The sequence below is a fragment of the Protomyctophum parallelum genome (assembly GCF_964188405.1).
Source record: "Protomyctophum parallelum genome assembly, chromosome: 4".
Taxonomy (NCBI): domain Eukaryota; kingdom Metazoa; phylum Chordata; class Actinopteri; order Myctophiformes; family Myctophidae; genus Protomyctophum; species Protomyctophum parallelum.
Window position 1 is genome coordinate 48,255,815 of NC_139700.1, and position 22,575 is coordinate 48,278,389.

Sequence of the window (22,575 nt, forward strand, 5' to 3'; positions counted from 1 at the left end):
GTGGTAGGCCTATACTGGAGAGATAAGGCAGACGTTGTTCAAAATAAGACATATTTAACATGTTCTAATTGTGTAGACTTCTTGTAAATTAAGTAGAATAATGCAGGTGTTTAACAATAATTTAACTCTTGATGAATTTTACGCTATCAAGAGTTAAAGATCTAATAAGGGTCCATTTGGTTACCAACTCTCCATCATTTAGCTGGGGACCACCTGGAACCCCCTCAAGGACCACTGGTTGAAAACCACTGCACTGGACCAAAAGGGATATCCCAATGGACCGGGGGGAGATGTTAGACTGTTTTGAGGCTCTGAGCTAACCTGACTCCACCAGCTGGTGGCAGCAGTGAGATCCTCCTCCTGCTCCCATCCGGTCCCTCTCGGGCAGAGACGATGCTCTCCGGACCATTTCTGACCGGAGACATATGCGGGATCAACGCGATACTGATGACGTATTGAAGCACTGCCACAGTGCAAATGTAAACACAACCTAATAACAAGACTACAACTCGAAATTATTATGGAGATATCATCACTTTTTGTCATCGTTTCTGCTTGAGAGAGAGACCAGATCCAGGCAGGAGGAGGGGACTTGTGAACTCAATACAATACTGCCGCAATCTGGCGTCGGAGTCAGGTTAGCTCTGAGCCACTCTCTGCTTAGCGTCTAGACGCCCAGCTGCTTGTTGAGGCGGCTCAGTGCGTCCCCGACGATGTCCAGGTCGTGCCTCAGCTCTTCCACCACGCTGTTGATGCTGGGCGTGTCCTTCAGAACGTCCACGCTCTGCGTGTACGGGTTGTAGCGCACCGTGAATGGACGCCGGATGGTCTTGGCGAACTCCCTGGAACACGCACGCACATACGCACATACGCGCGCACGCACACACACACACACACACACACACACACAATTTAATTTACAATTTATAGTCAGGAAATATCATCAGAATAACATCAAATCTGGGAATATCTTACCAAGAATTCTCTTCATCAATGTGTTTGTAAAGGTGTCTATACTAACATATCCCACATTGGTTTCTATTCAACGACCCTATAGGGGAATTTTTGACAGCTGCTGAAAGTTGGGGTACCATCGACAACCAATATAAGGCAAATGTTCTAAATGTCATTATGCTTTAAGTAGCATGTGACGTGTCAAACTAGGGGGTTTTCATGATTCTGAATCCATTCCAAGCATTCGTTTTGCACGAAAAACACTCCTTGGGCTAAAAACAGCCTCATCTGTCCATCGGACCAAACACATGCATCCCAGAATTTCAGAGTGATTTTGATGCCCGTTGATGAATCGTCCAGCCCTCTCACCTCATCTGGGCCTTGAACCTTAGCGGCATAACCTCATCTTGACCTTTAGCGACCTAACCTCACCTTGACCTTGACCTTCAGTGGCCTCACCTCATCTTGACCTTTAGTGACCTCACCTCATCTTGACCTTGGCCTCCTCGAAGCTGTCGGAGACAAAGTAGACGTCCTGGAAGGTGGTGATGATGCACTCCTGCCTGCAGGTCACCTTGGGGTCAAAGGGCACGGTCCTGGCGTTGCCAGAGAGCGCGTGCTGCAGAGAGACCAACATGCCTTTTCCGTTAAAACACTTTGACTACTGAACCCGAGTTACTCGAGTAAATTGACTGTAGAACACTTCCCCTGCGGTGCGCGAGTTGCCCGAGTTATGTTTTCATTGTTTAATCCGAGTTTCTAAATCAGCTTTAAGTCATATACGGGCAATCCCACCGGACAGAGTGGGATAGGAGATGCGTTTTGATGACGTCATCTCAAAAAGGTCCGTCGCTCCGGCACGCAAAGAAGGGTTATGGGAAATGGAGTCCCAATTCATTACAACGGAGGAGGGGGTGGAACAGTGCAGACGTTGGCAAACTCCTTGTTTAAAAGTGCTATGCGGCCGGCAAAGGTTGATTTTCATGACAAGCAACTACTCACTTCAAAGGTAACTTAAAACACGGCAGTGAAACCTGAAACTCGATCGTTGAATCCCGCCTTTAAAACTGTTAAATACTCTTGAGTAAAAGTATCAAATACTGCAATATAGAAATATTACGTTGCATTTCCGGAATTCAAAAAGTACAAGTCTGGCGTCCAAATGTACTTAAAGGTATCAAACGTAAAATAACTCATTATGCAGAATTTTTGTGATAAAAGAAAATCTACAAAGTAACTAGTAACTAAAGTTTTTCAAATGAATGTAGTGGAGTAAAAATACAATATTTGCCTATGAGATGTAGTGGAGTAGAAGTAAAAGTATTGTAAATTGAAAATACTCAAATAAAGTACAACTACGTCAAAAGTATACAGTAGGCTACTTAGTACTTTCCACAGTACTTTCCAGAGGTTGGCTACTACACTTTGGGACAAAATACTCAAATGGTTTGCAGCTTTCTTCTCTGAACGTATATAAGAACAAATTGAAGGTTGTTCTGATTGACCAGATCATGTATCACTGTAGATAACCAATTATTCTAATGTATTCCTAAACAACGAAATCATGTTTTTGTTTTGTGGAAATTATATAATTGTTTACAATCATTGTTTTTAATATATCTTACGTAGGTAGAGGACCCTTTTCTACATTCTTGTATGTCTTATTGTATTGTTTTTATACTGTGCTAAATATAAATCAAATCAAAATCACATGCAACAAAAAATCTGCAGTTGTGCATTATGGGTGCATGCTGTATGTGTATGTGTGCGTGTCCGTGTGTGTGTGTGCGTGTGTGTGTGTGCGCGTGCGTGCATGTTTTTCAGCTGTCTTTTAAATGTGTTCACCTTCAGTTCGCTGATGGAGGACAGCAGACCAGCTCCGTACGCACGCAGTACTCCCTCCTGTTTGCATAGACCAAACTCCACCGTGAAGAAATAACACTGAAATTATAAGATAATATAAGTTCAGTCAGACAACTCACGAATAGATTTAACCCAAATTTATTATAGAATGAGAATACAAGTGTGCATATGATATTCATCTTGGCGTTCGGCCCTGCTGCATTTTCTCCCTGCTCGGCACGATTAAACACCATCATATAACAATTTACAATTTAGGCATTTAGCAGACGGTCTTGATCCAGAGCGACTTACATCAAGCAAAACTAAAGCATGGCATACATCACATATATAAAAAGTTATCATGAATCATGTATAAACTAAGAACGTAACAGTGGAGTATCTATGTCAACTATACATACTATACTATATTATATATTATACAATATACATGTTTAGCTACTATAAAGTGCTATGACTACTACGTGCTGTCTACGTAACAAGCTATCTAAAATACTAAGTCTACATAAAGTGCTATCTAAGGGTCGGTGGCCAATTACATATAATCACCACTGATTACAGAAACATAGGTATTTCATTTTAATGTTGACGTCAGGCCTAAATGGGTTAAGGGGGCAGAAGCATACAGAACTAGGGTTAGGCTAAAGGCTCATACATAGTCTGGATTTTCGGTGGTGGGGTGACCACCGAACTACAACATGACGTCACTGAGCCGCGGTGAAGAGCAAACCACCGCCAACCGCTACAGCCCTTCTCTCTGTTTTTACTCACCACCGCTCAACGTTATTTCAGCTCCGGTGGTCAGCTCACCACCGGAGTGGTGGTCACCTCACCACCGAAAATCCAGACTATGACTAGGCCTTTAGGCTCATTAGGTCCACTGACTGGCAAAGCCTGAAGGAGAGCCTTTTGCGGCGGTCCTGGACAACCGACTCAAGGCCGGCCACTACACTCTCTGTGGTGGTGTGGAACGCATGCGTGTGCCGAATTGAAAGTCGGCGGGGAAATGGTTCTCGAGTTATGTGGATTACAGACATACACAGACACACACAGAGACGTGGTGCATTTATTAACGATTAACGTTTCGACACGGAGTGGTCATGCGTTGTTGTGTTTTCACCTACATGTTTACTGTTGAGCTACAACGGAGATTCAGTTCAGTTTCATGCAGTACCTCTTGTCGACCACTAGGTGTCCTACCAGACCACATGTCTCAATAGAAGAGAGACTGACTACAACCAAGTGCTCTGTCTGTCTGTCTGTCTGTCTGTCTGTCTGTCTGTCTGTCTGTCTGTCTGTCTGTCTGTCTGTCTGTCTGTCTGTCTGTCTGTCTGTCTGTCTGTCTGTCTGTCTGTCTGTCTGTCGTATAAGTGTACTGTACGGAATTCAATCAATCAATCAATCAATCAATAAATCAATCAATCATCGTTGAAGGGGAAGTCTATGGTCTTGTAATGTATATCTTAGAGCACTTCAAACAAACAGAGTGGACTTTTATGGACTTTTAATGTATCTTTGCAGCAGTAAACGTATGACATGTCATGTGGTACACCATGAATTCCAATGACGTGACGTGAACTTCCATGAGCGTGCTGCAGTTCCACTTTTGGCCAGTAGGTACTAGTGGCAGCTTCAACACATGGTCAGCCCTTCTGGGGGCTAGGGTGGGACGGAGGGGAGCGGGCCGGGGGTCGACATATACAGTATGCCCTTACTGGTCTGCATTCACATTCAAGATACCTGCCTGGTGTCTGAACACATGCAGCTTTGATGGATGTGTTCTGCCCCCCAACAAACAAAAAATGTTTGGTCAAACCGTTGGTCTTCCATTGGAAATGCATTGGAGCGGCCATTAAACGCAGACGAGACACAAGACAGACACAAAAGACAGTTTTCTTGAATGACTTTGAACAGAGACGTGCAGAGAAATCCCGTAAGAGGGCACTTTTGGACAAAAACAGCGAACATAGCAGATCTACAAGCTCTCAACGCGTCGCGCTGCGACACGTTGCGAGCTTGTAGATCAGCGGGGCGCAACCCAGCACTCTTTAGCTAGTGGAGATGCGGCCTAAGGAAGGCCCACATTGAACTGAATTAAGGAATCAAATAAATTGTAAAAGACTCACCGTGGCCAGTTTTTGGACGGAGTCGTCCGAGGCTCCCAGCGACGCCAGACCGATCTCCTGGGAGAACTGTGCAAAGCTGGGCTCGGCCAGCAGGGGGACGTGACCCAGGAGCTCATGACACGTGTCCCTGAGAATATATTAACTCTTATTAGGGTGTATTTAAAATGAATATACCTCGTATTGTTATCACAACGTGAGACTCTGAACAACAGCCGGTGAAAGAAACCACACACAGTATTTTGTCATTGTAACATGCGGTTACGGATATTTGGTTCTTCAAAATAAGGGTTGCACGCGATAAAACATTGGCATTTGGCAACGCGCGATAGATAGATTAATTAACTTTAGGTTAGTATTAGTCCCTGAACATGGACGATATGTTATCGCTTATTGTTAGGGTGTATTTAAAATAAATATAACTCTTATTATTAAGTCATATTTAAATAAATATGCCTCTTATAATAAGGACATATTTACATACATAATACATGTTATCATTAGGACATACTTCAAACCTACATTGCTTTAGCATTGTTTGTCCCCCAGGGGGCACTGGTTCTCAAACATTCTTAATTTCAAGGAGCTCCAGTTTTAATATGCATTTGGGACTGTGGGGGTGTAACACATGGAACCAAATTGACCCTTACAGGACTGTAACTCTGAGAATGTAACACATGGCACCACATGGACCCTTACAGCTCTGTAACTCTGAGTGTATAAATGGCACCAAATGGACCCTTACAGCTCTGTAACTTTGAGAGTGCAACACATGGAAGTAAATGGACCCTTACAGGTCTGTAACTCTGAGCGTGTACCCTTAAAGGACAACTTTAGTTTTTTCAACCAAGGTTCATGTTTTAGGTTGTCATTAGAGAAAGTAAAAGGTGAGAGTTAATTTTCTTTCATTTGCTGCTTTCTTTCGTTTTGGGAATTTTAGCAGTTTTTGACAGGGGGGCGGGGGCATTCGAGCATGGGGCTAAATATGTATTTTTTTTACAACATAATATGGCATTTTTTTTATTAGTATTTACTATAGTCCTAATAAACCCCAAGAAATTACATCTGGCCACAAAAGATCACAGGATCTATTGAATGTGACAAACTGACATATTGAGCCTATACACACAGTATAAGCCTTGCAGTAGGCTACCTTTACATTCAGTACATCCTGTGATCTTCTGTGGCCAGATGTAATTGCCTGGGGTTTATTAGGACTATAGTAAATAATACAAAAATAAATCACCATAAAATTTGGTAAAAAATACATATTTAGCCCCATGCTCGAATGCCCCCGCCCCCCTGTCAAAAAGAGCTAAAATCCCTAAAACGAAAGAAAGCAGCAAATGAAAAAAATTAACACTCATCTTTTACTTTCTCTAATAACAACCTAAAACATGAACCTTGGTTGAAAAAAACTAAAGTTGTCCTTTAAGGTTCCATTTGTACACTTCCAGAGTTCCAATTGGTGTTAATTTATAGAGTTACAGACCTGTAAGGGTCCATTTGGTTCCCAACTATCAATCATTTAGCTGGAGACCCCCTGGGCGACACCACTTTGAGAAGAACCATTGCCCATCAAACCAAATCAAATCAAATCAAACGTTGCCATATTCATAATGTCACTTACGGCTCCGGGGTGTACAGTGGATCGGAGCTGTGCCTCACATACTGGGTGCAGTGGAAAACACGGAAGGCCAATCCGGCCAGGAAGTCTCGAGGTGATAGGTAACCCGCTACCGGTCTGATGGTGAATCCGGTCCGTTCTAAATAACACAATGCAGACCATACATGATGAGTGAAGCCATTAAAGGGATATTGCACTTTATTTTAATCGTCGTCTACTCAGGCAGGCTTTCGATCGGGATCTCTGACGACTCCTACTGTCCTCCTAATACGTGAGGGGGCCACACGCACGCACGCACACATGCACGCACGCACGCACGGCCTACACACACTAAACTGGGCATAGAAAATAAACACGGCCCCCTCACATATTAGGAGGTATCAGTATGAGTCACCAGAACCAAGATCATGCAGCCAGTGCCAGCGTTTTCACTAAACTCTCCAGACCCAACAGAACTGTGTGTGTGTGTGTGTGTGTGTGTGTGTGTGTGTGTGTGTGTGTGTGTGTGTGTGTGTGTGTGTGTGTGTGTGTGTGTGTGTGTGTGTGTGTGTATGTAGTTAGTAGCAGTACTTGCGTGCTCTGCTTGCGCACAAGTAGGCCATGCATGGCCTACTTGTGTGCAAGGCGCAAGTTGGCACCTCGACAGAGTGCATTTCAAGTTGGCAGTTTGTGTTACCCAAAAACGCTGTCTGGGAACAGAAAGCAGAGCCAAATTAATTTGTTTAAGATCTATAATATCAGACTGTACCAGTGTTGATTTTGACAGCAAATTTAGATTTTAGTTTTGATCATAGTCTTTTGAATAGTTTTCATTTAGTTTTAGTCACATTTTAGTCACCTGGAATGTTTTAGTTGATTTAGTCAACTAAAATGTATTTTGGTGGGCCTTGATTTTATACACTTGCCGATAAATAGCCGATCTATACAAGCTCACAACCAAGTGTAAAATGACTTGTGTCTTCTACTTATACTGGATCTCTTGTCCACTAGTCATTTCCTAACATTTTACTCTAGTTTTTATTTGTCGTTTATTTGTTGTTCGTCATAGTATTAGTCGACGAAGTCAACACTGGACTGGACCTGGTTAGGTTGAATCATTTTAGATCAGTTTATTTTCGGGTGAACTCTTCTTCGGAAGTCCTAGGATAAACTCACAGGTTGCGGAAGAGCGCCCTCTATCGCAAAACACTGAAAACGCAAGCATGGCGTACGACATGGCGGTTTGTGCGTTGGACGGAAATGACAAATGCAGACGTGCCATTTGAGAAGTTCACACGCCATTGGCAAGACAGTGGATTGTCAGTCAATTGTCGGAAGGTTATCAGTGAAGAAGGAGGGAATTTGCAAAGGCGTTGTTTGTAATACTTTGTAAATGTCTCTGCCTTGCATGGTTTCCCCAGCCATCGGCGTATGAGGAACGTGAATGTGAAGAATATGAATGAATGAGTTAAGTCAGTTTTTTTTAACCCCGACGTCGAAATTAAAAAAAGATCTTCTAAATCCCAACAGTTTTCTGAAATACCCATGTTACTATTTTAGGTTTAGGTTTATTTATTTAGCATGTAGTACAAAAAATAGACAATAACATATCAAAGGACAAAAATACAATGCAAGGAAGGGAAGAAGCCAGAAGGCTTATTTTGAATCCTTTCCTGTAGGAAGAGGTCATGGGTTTAAAAGATTAAAAGTTCATAAAGAACAGTACATAAGTCTACTAGTACAGAAGTCTACTATATCAAGTGGTGCTCAATATGTCATGTCAAGGACCACCAGAATTATATGTAATTGGCCGCCGAACCCCATCTGAAAATATGTTTGTTCCAGGGATCCCCCCAGAAGCAAAGATTTGAGTTAAAAACGTTTGCTGTAAAATAATATATTTTCAAGGATTTGCGCCACATTTTCACGTTTTCGCAAAAATAGCAGACCTACAAGCTCGTAGCACGGCACTCGGTGCCGCGCTATGAGCTTGTAGATCTGCTATTTTTCAATAGCTAAAGTATAACATAATGCTTAAAACACCAAAAGGGGTTCCCGTACAGAATGGGTTAAGTCAACGTTTTGTTTGTTTTTTTAACCGTGCGGTCAGCGTGACCTCTGACCTCGGAGGAAGCGAGACACGTCCTCCAGCTGCGGGATGTTGTCCTCCCTGCAGTGGCAGTGCTCCGCCAGCAGGGGCAGGTTCTTCATGTACTCGCGGCAGGCGTGCGTGGGATAGAGTTTGCCGAGCTCCCGGTAGACCACGCCCCACGTCCTCACCTCCTCCTCCGTGAACTCGATGCGCGGGATGGGGTCGCCGCTGCAAGCCAGGAAGCAGACATTATTATAGTCAGCAATGGAACTTACTGGAACTTAAGTGGTTTAAGCCACAGGGCCCGCAGCCTATCCAGGGCCCTGTTGTGCGAGACTAGCCTATTTCAATTAGGTACAGCTGTTGCTTCCGTCAAAACCGTATTCATATGGGTCACCAATTTGTAACGCAACACAGGAACCCCAGCTAGTGTATATAGTGTTTTTGGTCATCCAACAGTTTCTTAACCGCTCAGTGGGAGGACACTCAAAAATAGCAGATCTAGCGTCGGAGAATAGCCTTATAACGAAAAAAGCGGTATAACGTTTTTTTCACGTGTCACTGTTGCACAGCCTAACACCTACGCACGCACGCACGCACGCACGCACGCACGCACGCACGCACGCACACACAAAGGCCAGGGATGAGGGCTTGTACAGTACAGTACAGCACAAATACAGTACAGCACCACTCACTTCAGACGGGTCTGATTTTTGGCGATGAGACTACTAAAAGAACGCAGTACAGTTTAACCTGGGACTTGTCTAAAGGGTCTATAGCTGTTTAACTGAAGTGACATTGATGACTAGTCATTTGTTAGACCACCTCCCACGGGGCAGCACACCTAAACCTAACCTTAACCCATGTCTAACCAATGACTAGTCTAAACTAAGTATGCACCCCGTATTACAATATTCTGACTGAGGCACGGCCTGGACTTGCTTCAAGGCACCCACTTTGAGAAGTCCTGGTATATATTCTGATATATTCTGTTTTATGTCACTTTGTGATTATGCCTGAAGAAGGTCAGTATAGACCGAAAGCTTGCTAAATAAATACATTGATTGTGCAACAGATCTGAGCTTCCCTTTATTTTTCAGAAGTCCTGGTATAGAAAGCACGTTGGAAAATGAGCTATACATCTAAATGTCCAGAGAGGTTAAGTTCATGGCTTACTATTTGTAGTTCATAGCGAGGTCAGCGAAATGCTTTCTCCTTCTCCGGTAGACGTTGTCCTTGAATCCCTGGAAATAGAACACATTATAGGACAGGATTATTAGGATATAAACATCCCTGGAATATACAGTATAGCACATAGAAGGACAGGATATGACATCACACGACAGAACTAGAGTTAGGGTTAGGGGGCCAGAAGCATACCTAGGGTTAGGATGACCCATTCAACGTTTATGTTATACTATAAAAATTGCAGATCTACAAGCTCATAGCTACGAGCTTGTGGGTCTGCTATTTTTTTTAAATCTTGAAAATGTGTTGCAAATCGTTGAATAATGAATATATATTCTTTCAGAGCGAACGTTTTTAACTAAAATCTTTGCTTCAGAGGGGTCCCTGTAACAACATATTTTCAGATGGGGGTCGGTGGCCAATTACATATAACCTTGACATGAAATATTGAGCACCACTGATTACAGAAACATAGGTATTTCAGAAAACTGTCAGGAGGGGCAGAAGCATACAGAACTAGGGTTAGGCTAAAGGCTCATACATAGTCTGGATTTTCGGTGGTGGGGTGACCACCGAACTACAACATGACATCACAAGCCGCGGTAAAGAGCTAACCACCGCCACCGCCACAGCCCGTCTCTCTGTTTTTACTCACCACCGCTCAACGTTATTTCAGCTCCGGTGGTCAGCTCACCACTGGAGCGGTGGTCACCTCACCACCGAACATCCAGACTATGAATAGGCCTTCAGGGGTAGATCGCCATACGTACCGGGTGGTCGGCGTCTAAAGCCGATCCGTACATCAGAACGCGGTTCGCGCATTTATCCAAGTCTGAGATCTTCTTGGGGAACCAGGGAACGCTGTCCATGTCTGCAAAACACAACCAGCAGACAGGAGTTAGTCTACGTCTAAGGCTTTGTTTTTGTCTTTACTTGCGTAAGCACAGTAAAGAGTAAAGACTCATTCACACTTGCATGTGGTTGTAAAAGGCATGAGTAGCAAAATGCTTGCTGTACTTAGCAGAGGATATTCAGATGATATATAGCAGTGGTTCTCAAAGTGGGGTCCGGGGACCCCCAGGGGTCCTTGGTGGAGTTCCAGGGGGTCCCCAGCTAAAGGATAGTTTTGAAAAAAAATGGACCCATCAGGGTCCATTTGGTTCCAAACTATCCTTTGTACACTCTATCAAACTATCATTTGTACACTATCAGAGTTAAATTGACAGTGATTGTCCAATATAAATTGGGGGTCCCAGAGATAGAGATGCCATTACATGGGGGTCTGTAGGTCCTTGGAATAAAACGGGTTGAGAATCTCTGCTAGAGCCGTAAAATTCTTCTCTTATGGGGGTCCCTGGCAAATATTTTCAAATGGGGGTCCGCGGGCTAATGAGTCTCAATGTGGGGGTCCTTGACATGAACAGGTTTGGGAAACACTGATATATAGGCCTATAGGTCTTTACTGGTACTGGACTTCACATGTAAAACTGACACGGCACACTTCAAAGGCTTCTAATAGCTGCAGGGGATATTGGTTATCAGGCACAGCAGGTGCAAATAATCCTAATCAGTAGCTGTTCTTTCACATACAATACACTCTTATTTACAATATATACGTATCCAGAACCAGGCCTGGACTGGCCACTAAAAAAAGAAAAAAGTTTTGCGACCCAATTGAAACTTCCCGTGACCCAGTCTTCGGGAAACAGTGGTCTCTAGTGTGCACCCCTTGTGGTGCGTGAGCGCCTTCTAGGTTGTGCACAACATGAAAAGTGTAATGGTGGTGCTATGGTTTTATTTTAAATATATTAACATATTTTGCCAATATATGGCAAGTAATACAGGATATATCCTTTGCATATATTATGCCATTATGCAGGTTCATATATGTGGATAGCTTATAGCTTATGCAATTTATATTTCCATGTGGGGGTTGGTTGGGAGGTAACAGGGGGGTGCATGGCCTTTTGGGAACCGCTGGTCTCTACGGTACCTTGGTGGTCCGGCAGACAGGAGTTGTCGTGCGGCGGTCTCTCCATGTCGACGATGTTCACGTGTTTGTGCAGCAGCTGGATGATCTCGTTCAGCTGCTCGTGGTTGCTGTCCACGTCCACGAAGATCTCGAACTCTGAGTTACGACGCTTGGACTGCCTGGACTCGATGTGGACCAGGTTCACATGATTCTCCTGCAACGGACAGGAGGGTACAACTATAGGGTCTTCAACGGACAGGAGGGTACAACTATAGGGTCTTCAACGGACAAGAGGGTACAACTATAGGGTTCTCAACGAACAGGAGGGTACAACTATATGGTTCCACAATTCCATGCTGTATTGATGTTGGCACCATTAGGAGAGACAACAGGCAAACGTTGATCAAAATAATATTTCTTCTACTATTATCTATTTATTGTGTAGACCAGTGGTCCGGTGACCACCAGTGGTCCTTGAGGGGGTTCCAGGTTGTCCCCGGCTAAATGATGGAGAGTTGGTAACCAAATGGACCCAGATAGAGCTTTAACTCTTGAGGAGGTTGGAATTAGTCTTTAGACGTGGGGTCTGAGAGTCTAAATGTCATCAAATGGCGGTCCTCCGTAGCTCAAATGCAGAATAAATAATGGACCTTGATATGACAAGGGTTGAAAAGCACTGATCTATGGTAATGACGGTTGTGTGTCTCACTTGGAACAGTTTGAGGGCCTTCACGAGTCCTCCCACTTCGTTCTTGAGGGAGAAGACGATGGCAGCGCGGCCTTTCTCCGGCGACGATGTGTTTTTCTCGCCGTTCTCCTCGATTTTAGTGAAGGTGGATTTATTGATCTGGAATTAGAGGTGATTACACCATTATGACATGTTATAAATATATAACAAATTAACAATATATGTGTTAGCCTCTAACATATTTCAGCATCGGACAGAGACAGCCACTAACTGACTGACGCATTGTTTCCCAAACAGTGGCTCTACCCATTTGTGTGTTTTTATCCTCAAATGAAAAAGACTAAATAAAGAATTGTATACATTTTAAAACAAACAGACTAACAAACAAGCAATACCATAAATACATAATAAAAAGTAATACTTAACCCATTCTGAACGGGAAGTCGGGAACCCATTTTGGTGTTAGCATTATGTTATGCTTTACCTATTGAAATATAGCAGATCTACAACCTCATAGCGCGCCACCGAGTGGCGCGCTACGAGCTTGTAGGTCTGCTTTTTTTATTTTATCGAAGAACCACTGACATAGCTTTTTCAGAAAACTGTCAGGATGTAGAAGACATTTTTAGAATCTGATCTCAGGTCAGAATGGGTTAAGAAGTAATGTCTTTCAGCACTGTGGACAGCGACAGACAGCCTCTATACGGTGTTTCAGCACTGTGGACAGCGACAGACAGCCTCTATACGGTGTTTCAGCACTGTGGACAGCGACAGACAGCCTCTATACGGTGTTTCAGCACTGTGGACAGCGACAGACAGCCTCTGTACTGTGTTTCAGCACTGTGGACAGCGACAGACAGCCTCCATACTGTGTTTCAGCACTGTGGACAGCGACAGACAGCCTCCATACTGTGCTTCAGCACTGTGGACAGCGACAGACAGCCTCCATACTGTGTTTCAGCACTGTGGACAGCGACAGACAGCCTCTATAATGTGTTTCAGCACTGCGGACAGCGACAGACAGCCTCTATACTGTGTTTCAGCACTGTGGACAGCGACAGACAGCCTCTGTACTGTGTTTCAGCACTGTGGACAGCGACAGACAGCCTCTGTACTGTGTTTCAGCACTGTGGACAGCGACAGACAGCCTCTATAATGTGTTTCAGCACTGTGGACAGCGACAGACAGCCTCTGTACTGTGTTTCAGCACTGCGGACAGGGACAGACAGCCTCTGTACTGTGTTTCAGCACTGTGGACAGCGACATACAGCCTCTGTACTGTGTTTCAGCACTGTGGACAGCGACAGACAGCCTCTGTCGACATCAGAGGGTATAATTGTTGGTTCAGCTCCAGAATAATCACGTTACGTCATCCGTGAACGACTTTGAAGTGAAACGACTGCAGTCCATCCAAGATGCACTGGTTTAAGCTCGTGGTGTGATGTGGTCGATGAATTGAATCCATCATAGGACCACAATGGAAACGATATCCCATGGACATTTGTTTTGTGTTATCCTTCTGCAGCCTTATACTGTCTGACTGTATGTTTACATTCCTGACTAATAAAGTATCCAATCAAATCACGTGTTTTGTATTTAAATATATTTTTTTGCGTATTAATCTGCTGTTCTACTATTTACACAATGCTTATACTTCTGCCTATTCAGGGAATCTGAATAGAATGAATAACACCTCGGCAAATACTTCCCTTTCTCACTGGCAATGTTCTGACAATCTACTGAATTAATTGACAATGGCAGAGAACAATATTTGCCTCTGATATGTAGTGGAGTAGAAGTAAAAGTATATTGGAAATAGTCCATGAAGGTTTAACCCACTGATTAATTGGAATGACTTTTCATTTCCACGTGGCATGTGTACAGTACAGTAACACACACTAACCACTTCAGCCCTGTTTAACCCTGTAAAACCCGGATTAATTTATACTTGCAAACCTACTAGCCTACTTTTTACTACTAGGACTTATCAGAGGAAATTATGTAAAATTATTAAAATAATAATAATACATAATAATTTACATTTGGGGGATATCTTTCACAATAATAAATAAAACATGTTCTAGACATTCTAATGATCACAAAAAAAACATATATTACAGTTATTTTACTTACTTTTATTAGGGTTAAAGGTCAAAGGTCCATAGATTTTTTATTTGTGTGAATTTCAGCCTCTGTGGGGGGTATTTATATGCAAATATCATGACCAATGGCATTGCAATGGCATTGCAATGAACATCAATGATGCCATTTAGGTGAAAAATAACATAAAAAATATATATTAATGAATTAAAACCTCTTCTGTTTGGGTTGTATGTAGCTAATAAAACCTCTTCTGTTTGGGTTGTATGTAGCTAATACCTATTATGTTTGGGTCGTATGTAGCTAATAAAACCTCTTCTGTGTGGGTTGTATGTAGCTAATACCTATTATGTTTGTGTCGTACGTAGCTAATAAAACCTCTTCTGTTTGGGTTGTATGTAGCTAATAAAACCTCTTCTGTGTGGGTTGTATGTAGCTAATACCTATTATGTTTGTGTCGTACGTAGCTAATAAAACCTCTTCTGTTTGGGTTGTATGTAGCTAATAAAACCTCTTCTGTTTGGGTTGTATGTAGCTATTAAAACCTCTTCTGTTTGGGTTGTATGTAGCTATTAAAACCTCTTCTGTTTGGGTTGTATGTAGCTAATACCTATTATGTTTGGGTCGTATGTAGCTAATAAAACCTCTTCTGTTTGGGTTGTATGTAGCTAATACCTATTATGTTTGGGTTGTATGTAGCTAATAAAACCTCTTCTGTTTGGGTTGTATGTAGCTAATACCTATTATGTTTGGGTCGTATGTAGCTAATAAAAACCAGACAATAAATTTCAGATGTCCTCCTCCTGTTTTTCCCTCTTTCTTTTAACTTTCTTTATATGACGATTTCCTGTTTTACACCTTCTGATGGATTGAAAATGGAGGACCCTGATGTAAACAAGTCTTAGTGCATTCATGCTTGGTTTTTGTCCTCAAAGTAGCAGGGTTTTTTATATTGACTTTCGTTTGAATTGTAGCCTACCCATTCTACAAACTGTGAAAAAAAAATGCTGTAAGGGAAGACAGTGTGCGGTATTCCAGTATTCCATACCAGTTTCTTTTTTTGTTGATTGATTGACGTTTTTATTAACAGTTTGCAGAATGACAGTATATTTCAAGTACAACTCAATATACAAAAACTGTTAACACGACCTAATAAAGCACTACACTTGTTTACAAGAGGGTCCACACCGTATAGGTGTGCATAAGGACGTTGTTTCTACTACATGTGAAATAAAACATTTCACTCACTCAGTCACTCAATCAAAAGTCTCACCTCGTAGTTGAGCAGTTTGTCCTCCAGGGCGATGTTGATGGAATCAAAAGATCGTCCTCTGCGTGGTCCCTCCGTCCGGTTGGAGAACATGCTGTAGACGTATGGAAATGATGTCTATACTTGTTGTTAACGTATACTTTCCTCTAACCACATACAGCTGCTGCTGTTGTACCCGTTCTACTCTGTCTGTCTGTCCGTGAGAGCAGCTATTTAACCTGTCTGTCTGTCTGTCTGTCTGTCTGTCTGTCTGTCTGTCTGTCTGTCTGTCTGTCTGTCTGTCTGTCTGTCTGTCTGTCTGTCTGTCTGGTCTGTCTGTCAGGCTGCCTGCCTGTCTGCCTGCCTGCCTGCCTGCCTGCCTGCAATGTGAGCTGCTATTTAAGCTCAGTTGAGGGGGGGGGGGGGGGGGGGGGGGGCAGGAAGAGAGGGGGAGGGAGTGGGGCAGGGGGGCAGGAAACAATCTGATGGAAAAAATAGAGAGAGAGAGAGAGAGAGAGAGAGAGAGAGAGAGAGAGAGAGAGAGAGACAGAGAGAGAGAGAGAGAGGAGGGGGGGGAGAGAGATAGAGACAGAGGAGGGGGGGGAGAGAGATAGAGAGAGAGAGAGGTTGATTTGTTTGCAAATATATGACCATATCTTTTTTGGACAACAGTTTGGGCAACTCCAAAGCAAACTCCACATGCCCCAACATTGCATTTACCTGCCAAATAGTGTCAACCCTTTACCCCTGTGTCAGATCGCTGGTTAGACTGGCATATTTGCAGATAGCGATATGACCCGATATGACCAAATTAAGGGCCGATTCGATACTTTTCCGATACCGATAAAGTATCGGAGCATTTCCACTAAACAGTTTATCCTATACTGCAGGGGTTCTCAACCCGTGGGCCGTGACCCCTCGGGGGTCGCCAAATTATTTTGGGGGGTCCCCAAATTATTTTCAAAAAAGTATAATATATATATATATATATATATATATATATATATATATTGCAACTGAATGGCTGGAAAGTGGAAATGAAGAGTTTTACATATAGTACACATAGTACATGCATACACCTTCCCTAATGATTATATCTGGTTTCAGTATTTATTTATGGTGTATTGTCTCTATTATTAAGGTTATTGTAGCAGTCAATTTATATTGGGGGTCGGGAGGGGGCGGGGCGGGGGTCCCGAGACATTGCCAAAGCATTTCCGGGGGTCCCCGGCCAAAAACGTTGAGAACCCTGCTCTACTAGACAGCAACTGCTACACTAAACTGCCTGCAATAAAAAGAAAACACACACGCAATCAAATAACAATCTTGACTTTGACACTAGTCATTCCACTGTAATTGTTCCCTAGAATGAAAGACTCTACTGTTTGTTAACATTTTGCTGGCAGTAAAAGATTAGGTCGTGTGTGTGTGTGTGTGTACTTAAGATTGCAGGACAGTTATTGAGCTAGTTTATGGACCAGACAGTGTTTACTTTGCTCTGCCTAATTCACGTCTCGTCTCACACTTCACACAAGTTGCTCAGGATGAGAGCGTCTGATCAATCCTTAACCATCGAACACGAAGCATCCTTTTTGTCACAGCAGATATATTTTACCTAATGTAAAATATTCCATCAAAAAATACTTCAAATTATATTGAAATACAGCAATACATGGCAACTTGAGGAACTCAATATGTCTATACTACTACTATATCTATTCAATATGATTTTTCACAAAATAAACGAAAAATAGATAGCACGGGGGGCCCTATCATGTGGGTATTATTTTAAATATATCCCTAAAACATGTGAGAATGGTAAAAAAAAAAAAAAACATTTCTCTATCACTCCGTCACTAAACACGGGTGGTATTCCCCCCAACACCTGTCTGTAGAAAAACAAACAGGGATGTGGGCAGGGAAACACACTTCTATGATGCCACTGAGCATCATGAAGGGATAGGCTACTGAAAGACCCACCCACCTCAGACATTGTGCAACATTATGAACTGTGCGTGTGTGTGTGTGCGTGTGCGTGTGCGTGCATGCGCGTGTGTGTGCGTGTGCATGTTTACATCCATGCATGCGTGCGTATGTGTCAGTGGCACAGTACATGTGTGTGTGTGTGTCAGTGACACACACGCATGTACGTGTTCGTCACTCAGTCAACACAGTACATGCGTGTGTGTCACTGACACATGTACATTTTGGTTGTTTTGTTTTGTCACTGTCACTCAGATGTGAAGCATGTTGTGATCATAACACAGTCGCTGTATTAAAGGCGTTGACCTCATCGTTCTCTGTGTTTACGACTCATGTAAACCCCGTCAGGGCAAGAAGCTGACAAGACAGCGACGTCACCGCTCAGGTTGTAAAACAGCGACGTCACCGCTCAGGTTGTAAAACCTACGACAAGACAGCGACGTCACTGCTCAGGTTGTAAAACCTACGACAAGACAGCGATGTCACCGCTCTGGTTGTAAAACCTACGACAAGACAGCGACGTCACCGCTCTGGTTGTAAAACCTACGACAAGACAGAGATGTCAACGCTCAGGTTGTAAAACCTACGACAAGACAGCGAGTCACTGCTCAGGTTGTAAAACCTACAACAAGACAGCGACGTCACCGCTCATGTTGTAAAACCTACGACAAGACAGCGACGTCACCGCTCATGTTGTAAAACCTACGACAAGACAGCGACGTCACGGCTCAGGTTGTAAAACCTACTACAAGACAGCGACGTCACTGCTCAGGTTGTAAAACCTCCTACAAGACAGCGACGTCACCACTCAGGTTGTAAAACCTACGACAAGACAGCGACGTCACTGCTCAGGTTGTAAAACCTACGACAAGACAGCGATGTAACCGCTCAGGTTGTAAAACCTACGACAAGACAGCGACGTCACCGCTCAGGTTGTAAAACCTACGACAAGACAGCGACGTCACCGCTCATGTTGTAAAACCTACGTTAAGACAGCGGCGTCACCGCTCAGGTTGTAAAGCGTTTATTAAAACACAGATGGTTACACATGACACCGATCGATCATCCCCTGTAGACATATCGCTTTTTTAACCTCTTGCCATCAGGACAAAGATACAGAACCTGGCCGTGGAAAGAGGTCAGTTTTAGTACGAGTTCTGTCCCCTCAGCCATTAAACAAACTGCCCCGCGGATAGGATGGTTCTGCATGAACACAGTGTGGGGACCTCATGTTTTTGTATTGTCTTGGTGTAATGTACTGTTGTTTTGTCGTAGCTGTTGAACCACAACCAACCAACCATATACAATAAAGATTATTATTATTATTATTATTATTATTATTACAATTATTATTATCTTAAAACCTCTGATGGTTTGACAAAAAATATATATGTTTAGTGTTCTACAATTCACAATTTCGGCATTTAGCAGACACACTTAATCCAGAACGATTCACAGTAACCAAGCACAACACATGCATAACACATAGTCCTCAATAATCATACTGTAGGTAAACTAAGAACCTAATCCAGTGCAATATAATTAAACTGCATACCATATGGATTACTATGTCTTCATAGAATTCTATCAAAAAACTTGCATTAGTTGAGCCATGAACCTTGAGCCTTGAGACAAGAAGTCTACACAATTAGAGATTGTCAATTTGTTTTGTTTTTATCAATATTTGCCTGTTATCTCTCCTAATGGTATACCAATATCAATACAGCATGGAATTGTGCACAAAATAGAGCCTAACGGTAACAAAATCTCATCAAACGGTGGTCTAAATGCAGAATACATAACGGACCTTGATAGGAAAAAGGTTGAAATTAACTCGATCATACTACAGCATCGCATGATGCAGCCATCATGCAGGCATCATGTTTTGAGCTTGTCAATCTGCTATTTTTTTATTTGAATCGTGAAGAGTAACAATGTATGACACTATGAGTATGAGCTTTCTACCTGTCACATAAACCAGTGGTTCCCACACTTTTTCATGTCAAGGACGACCAAATTGACACTAATTATAGCCCACAGACCCCCATTTGAAAACTATGAGTATGAGGTTTCTACCTGTCACTGTCACATAAACCAGTGATTCTCAACCCGTTTAATGTCAAGGACCCCCCAGTTTGACATGCATTAGTCTACGGAACCCCATTTAATGGCATTTCTATCTCTGGGACCCCAATTTATATTGTAAAAACAACATTAATTCACCTCAGTTAATCTCAGACACTGAGAGTGTATACACATGGAACCAAATTTGGTTCCATGTGTACACTCTCAGAGTTACAGACCCATAAGGGTCCATTTGGTTCCAAACTATCAGTTTAGCTGGTGGACCCCACTTTGGGAACTACTGACATAAACTGCACGGTGCCACACCGAGCTATGTTTGCGCTGATGCTGCTGCTGGAAGCATGAGTGACTCATGACGGATGTCAACGTAAGCAACGGGAGACGGGAATAGACAGAGGCACAGGCATACGGCCATTAAAGAGTGAAGTAGTACGGTACATAGATTGCGCAAACATATACACGCAGGGGTGGCAAAAAGGTAGATCACGTCACCATCTACCAGTAGATCACAAAGGCTGTGCATGTGCACGAGGGCCGGTGCACGCAAAATGTAATTTATTTCAGCTTCCTTTGCTGGGGGGGGGGGGTATCTGCCTGGTGACAACGTGACATGATTGATTGATTGATTGATTGATTGATTGATTGATTGATTGATTGAAGCCATGAAGGGCCTGTCAGCTCAAAGCCATGCTGTGGCACATCAACTGTCAGTAGCATAACTTTTTTCCCCCGCCTCCATTTAGTCTGTTTGTTGTGAGAGAGTGAGAGACAGACGGCCAGCTCTCAGCATGTTCGCTACTACGTGGCATATTTGTAAAGCTATAATGCTTTCAGATACATATTTTATAGCGTGCTGATTACGTTTAAAATGAGTAATACATTGTCCGGATGTCATCTTGAATGAGATTTAAAAAAAAAACGTTAGCTCTGGTCATCAAAATCAGCTGTGTTTGAAGGAATGTACAACAATGGGAATCAAACAGGTGAAAGAAATCAAGACTCATTTTGTATTCATGCGACTCGACACGTCATCATCAAGCGTCACGCTAATTCAAATTGGATTTCTATGGACTTGGAAATGGAAATGTTCCCATTGTTTTGGCATAGATCATTGTACCGTATACTATGACATGATGTGATATGATGACCACGGATATGCTCTAAAAGTGTGAAAACTTTTTTTTATTTCACTACTATCGCATCTGACCCAAAACCAACACACCGGAACCATGAACCAGGTTTGCCCATGAGGGACATTTATTACAGCTTTTTCACTCTACATAGGAAATCAACTTCTTCAACGAGGTAAGTAGGGGTGTAACGATATAGTAACTGCATCGAAAAATCTACTTTAATTTCAAGAATCAAAGTATATCGAAATGAAAACAGCAACATTGACTATGTATCGTATCGTTTTGCAATGGAAATAATCGGTATCGAATCGCAATTCATCGATTGTATCAATACTACATTTTTGTGTGTGGTATTTAGACATTTTTAGAAGAAAAATGAAAAAGAGGGGTTTAATTACATAATTAAAAAATATATCAATGTAATTTTAAATAGTTACTGTATCAATTTCAAATCATTGAATCGTATCATATCGCCATAACGAACCAATATCGTTTTTTCACTTAAAATAAACGATTTCTTGTCCATATAGGTCCAAAGTTGACGTGTAGAAGTTTTTGTGCATTTTGATCAAAGATCCTGGGAGTAGATACATTTTAACTGTTTATCACATTTTAACTGTTTATCATATAATTTAAAATGGCAGGTGATCTAAAGGTCAGAGGTCAAAAGTCAGAACACGAAAGTTGTTCGGCATGAGGAGAAAGTGTCAGTGCCAACGGCCAAGCGGTTCATGAGCTATGCACGTTCAAAGCATTTTCAATTGAGCGCTATAGCGCCACCATTTGGCCAATCGCCATAGTCAACGTTTGGCAGGGCCCTCTACCAGATTACCGCGTTTCGCGAAAACCGACTGCACCGTTCAGCCAGAACTGCTATTTTTGGCAGAAGACGAAGGAGAAGAACAAGAACAAGAAAAAAAAAGACAAAAACAATAAGTGACCACTTCGTGACTTCTTGGTCCCTTAAAAATAATAAGAAGAAGAATGTGCTGTGGGATGTACTGTGGTTTCATTTCACACTCTCAATAGTTGTATCTCTCCATCATTTAGCTGAGGGACCACCTGGAACCCCCTCAAGGACCACTGGCGGTCCCCGGACCACTGGTTGAAAACCCGTTAGGGAGACCCCACACTACATACTATACACACTATTTAGCACTTGAGTGCTTTGAGTGTCTGTGAGGTCTGTGAGGTCTTTCTGGACCTGAGAGCCTTTGAGATTTTGAAGTAGATTATCTATAAAAAAAAAACACGTGCACAGCATCATGGTCTTGTAGATCAGCTATTTTATTTTACAAAGACATTTAGTGTGGCTCATTAGAATAAATAAAGTATAAACTCTGGGCTTTGTTGGGTAGTTGCTCCACACTACTCTGTAATAACTCACAGGGTCGCCACATTTCATACCATGTTAAATCGCGTTTCGACAGATGAAGTACATGCATGTGTCACCGACAATGTTGAGGAAGGCCATACAGGCCGAAACGCATACGTTTTTCCTTCTCGGAGGTGAATCAAATCATGTAAAAGGACATACAATGA

At 42.6% G+C, this 22,575-nt stretch overlaps 1 protein-coding gene across 1 annotated transcript; it reads right to left on the reverse strand.

The window, feature by feature from the left end:
• Positions 1-585: 585 nt before the first annotated feature.
• Positions 586-16,061, reverse strand: LOC310856889 (tryptophan 5-hydroxylase 1-like). Its single transcript, XM_083762413.1, has 11 exons — positions 15,857-16,061; positions 12,505-12,642; positions 11,817-12,009; positions 10,594-10,694; positions 9,812-9,879; positions 8,667-8,863; positions 6,568-6,703; positions 4,941-5,067; positions 2,800-2,895; positions 1,440-1,573; positions 586-842 (listed from the first exon to the last, which is right to left on the reverse strand). Exons 1-11 carry the CDS (start codon positions 15,944-15,946, stop codon positions 668-670), a joined length of 1,455 nt encoding a protein of 484 aa, XP_083618539.1. The 5' UTR covers positions 15,947-16,061; the 3' UTR covers positions 586-667.
• Positions 16,062-22,575: the final 6,514 nt, after the last annotated feature.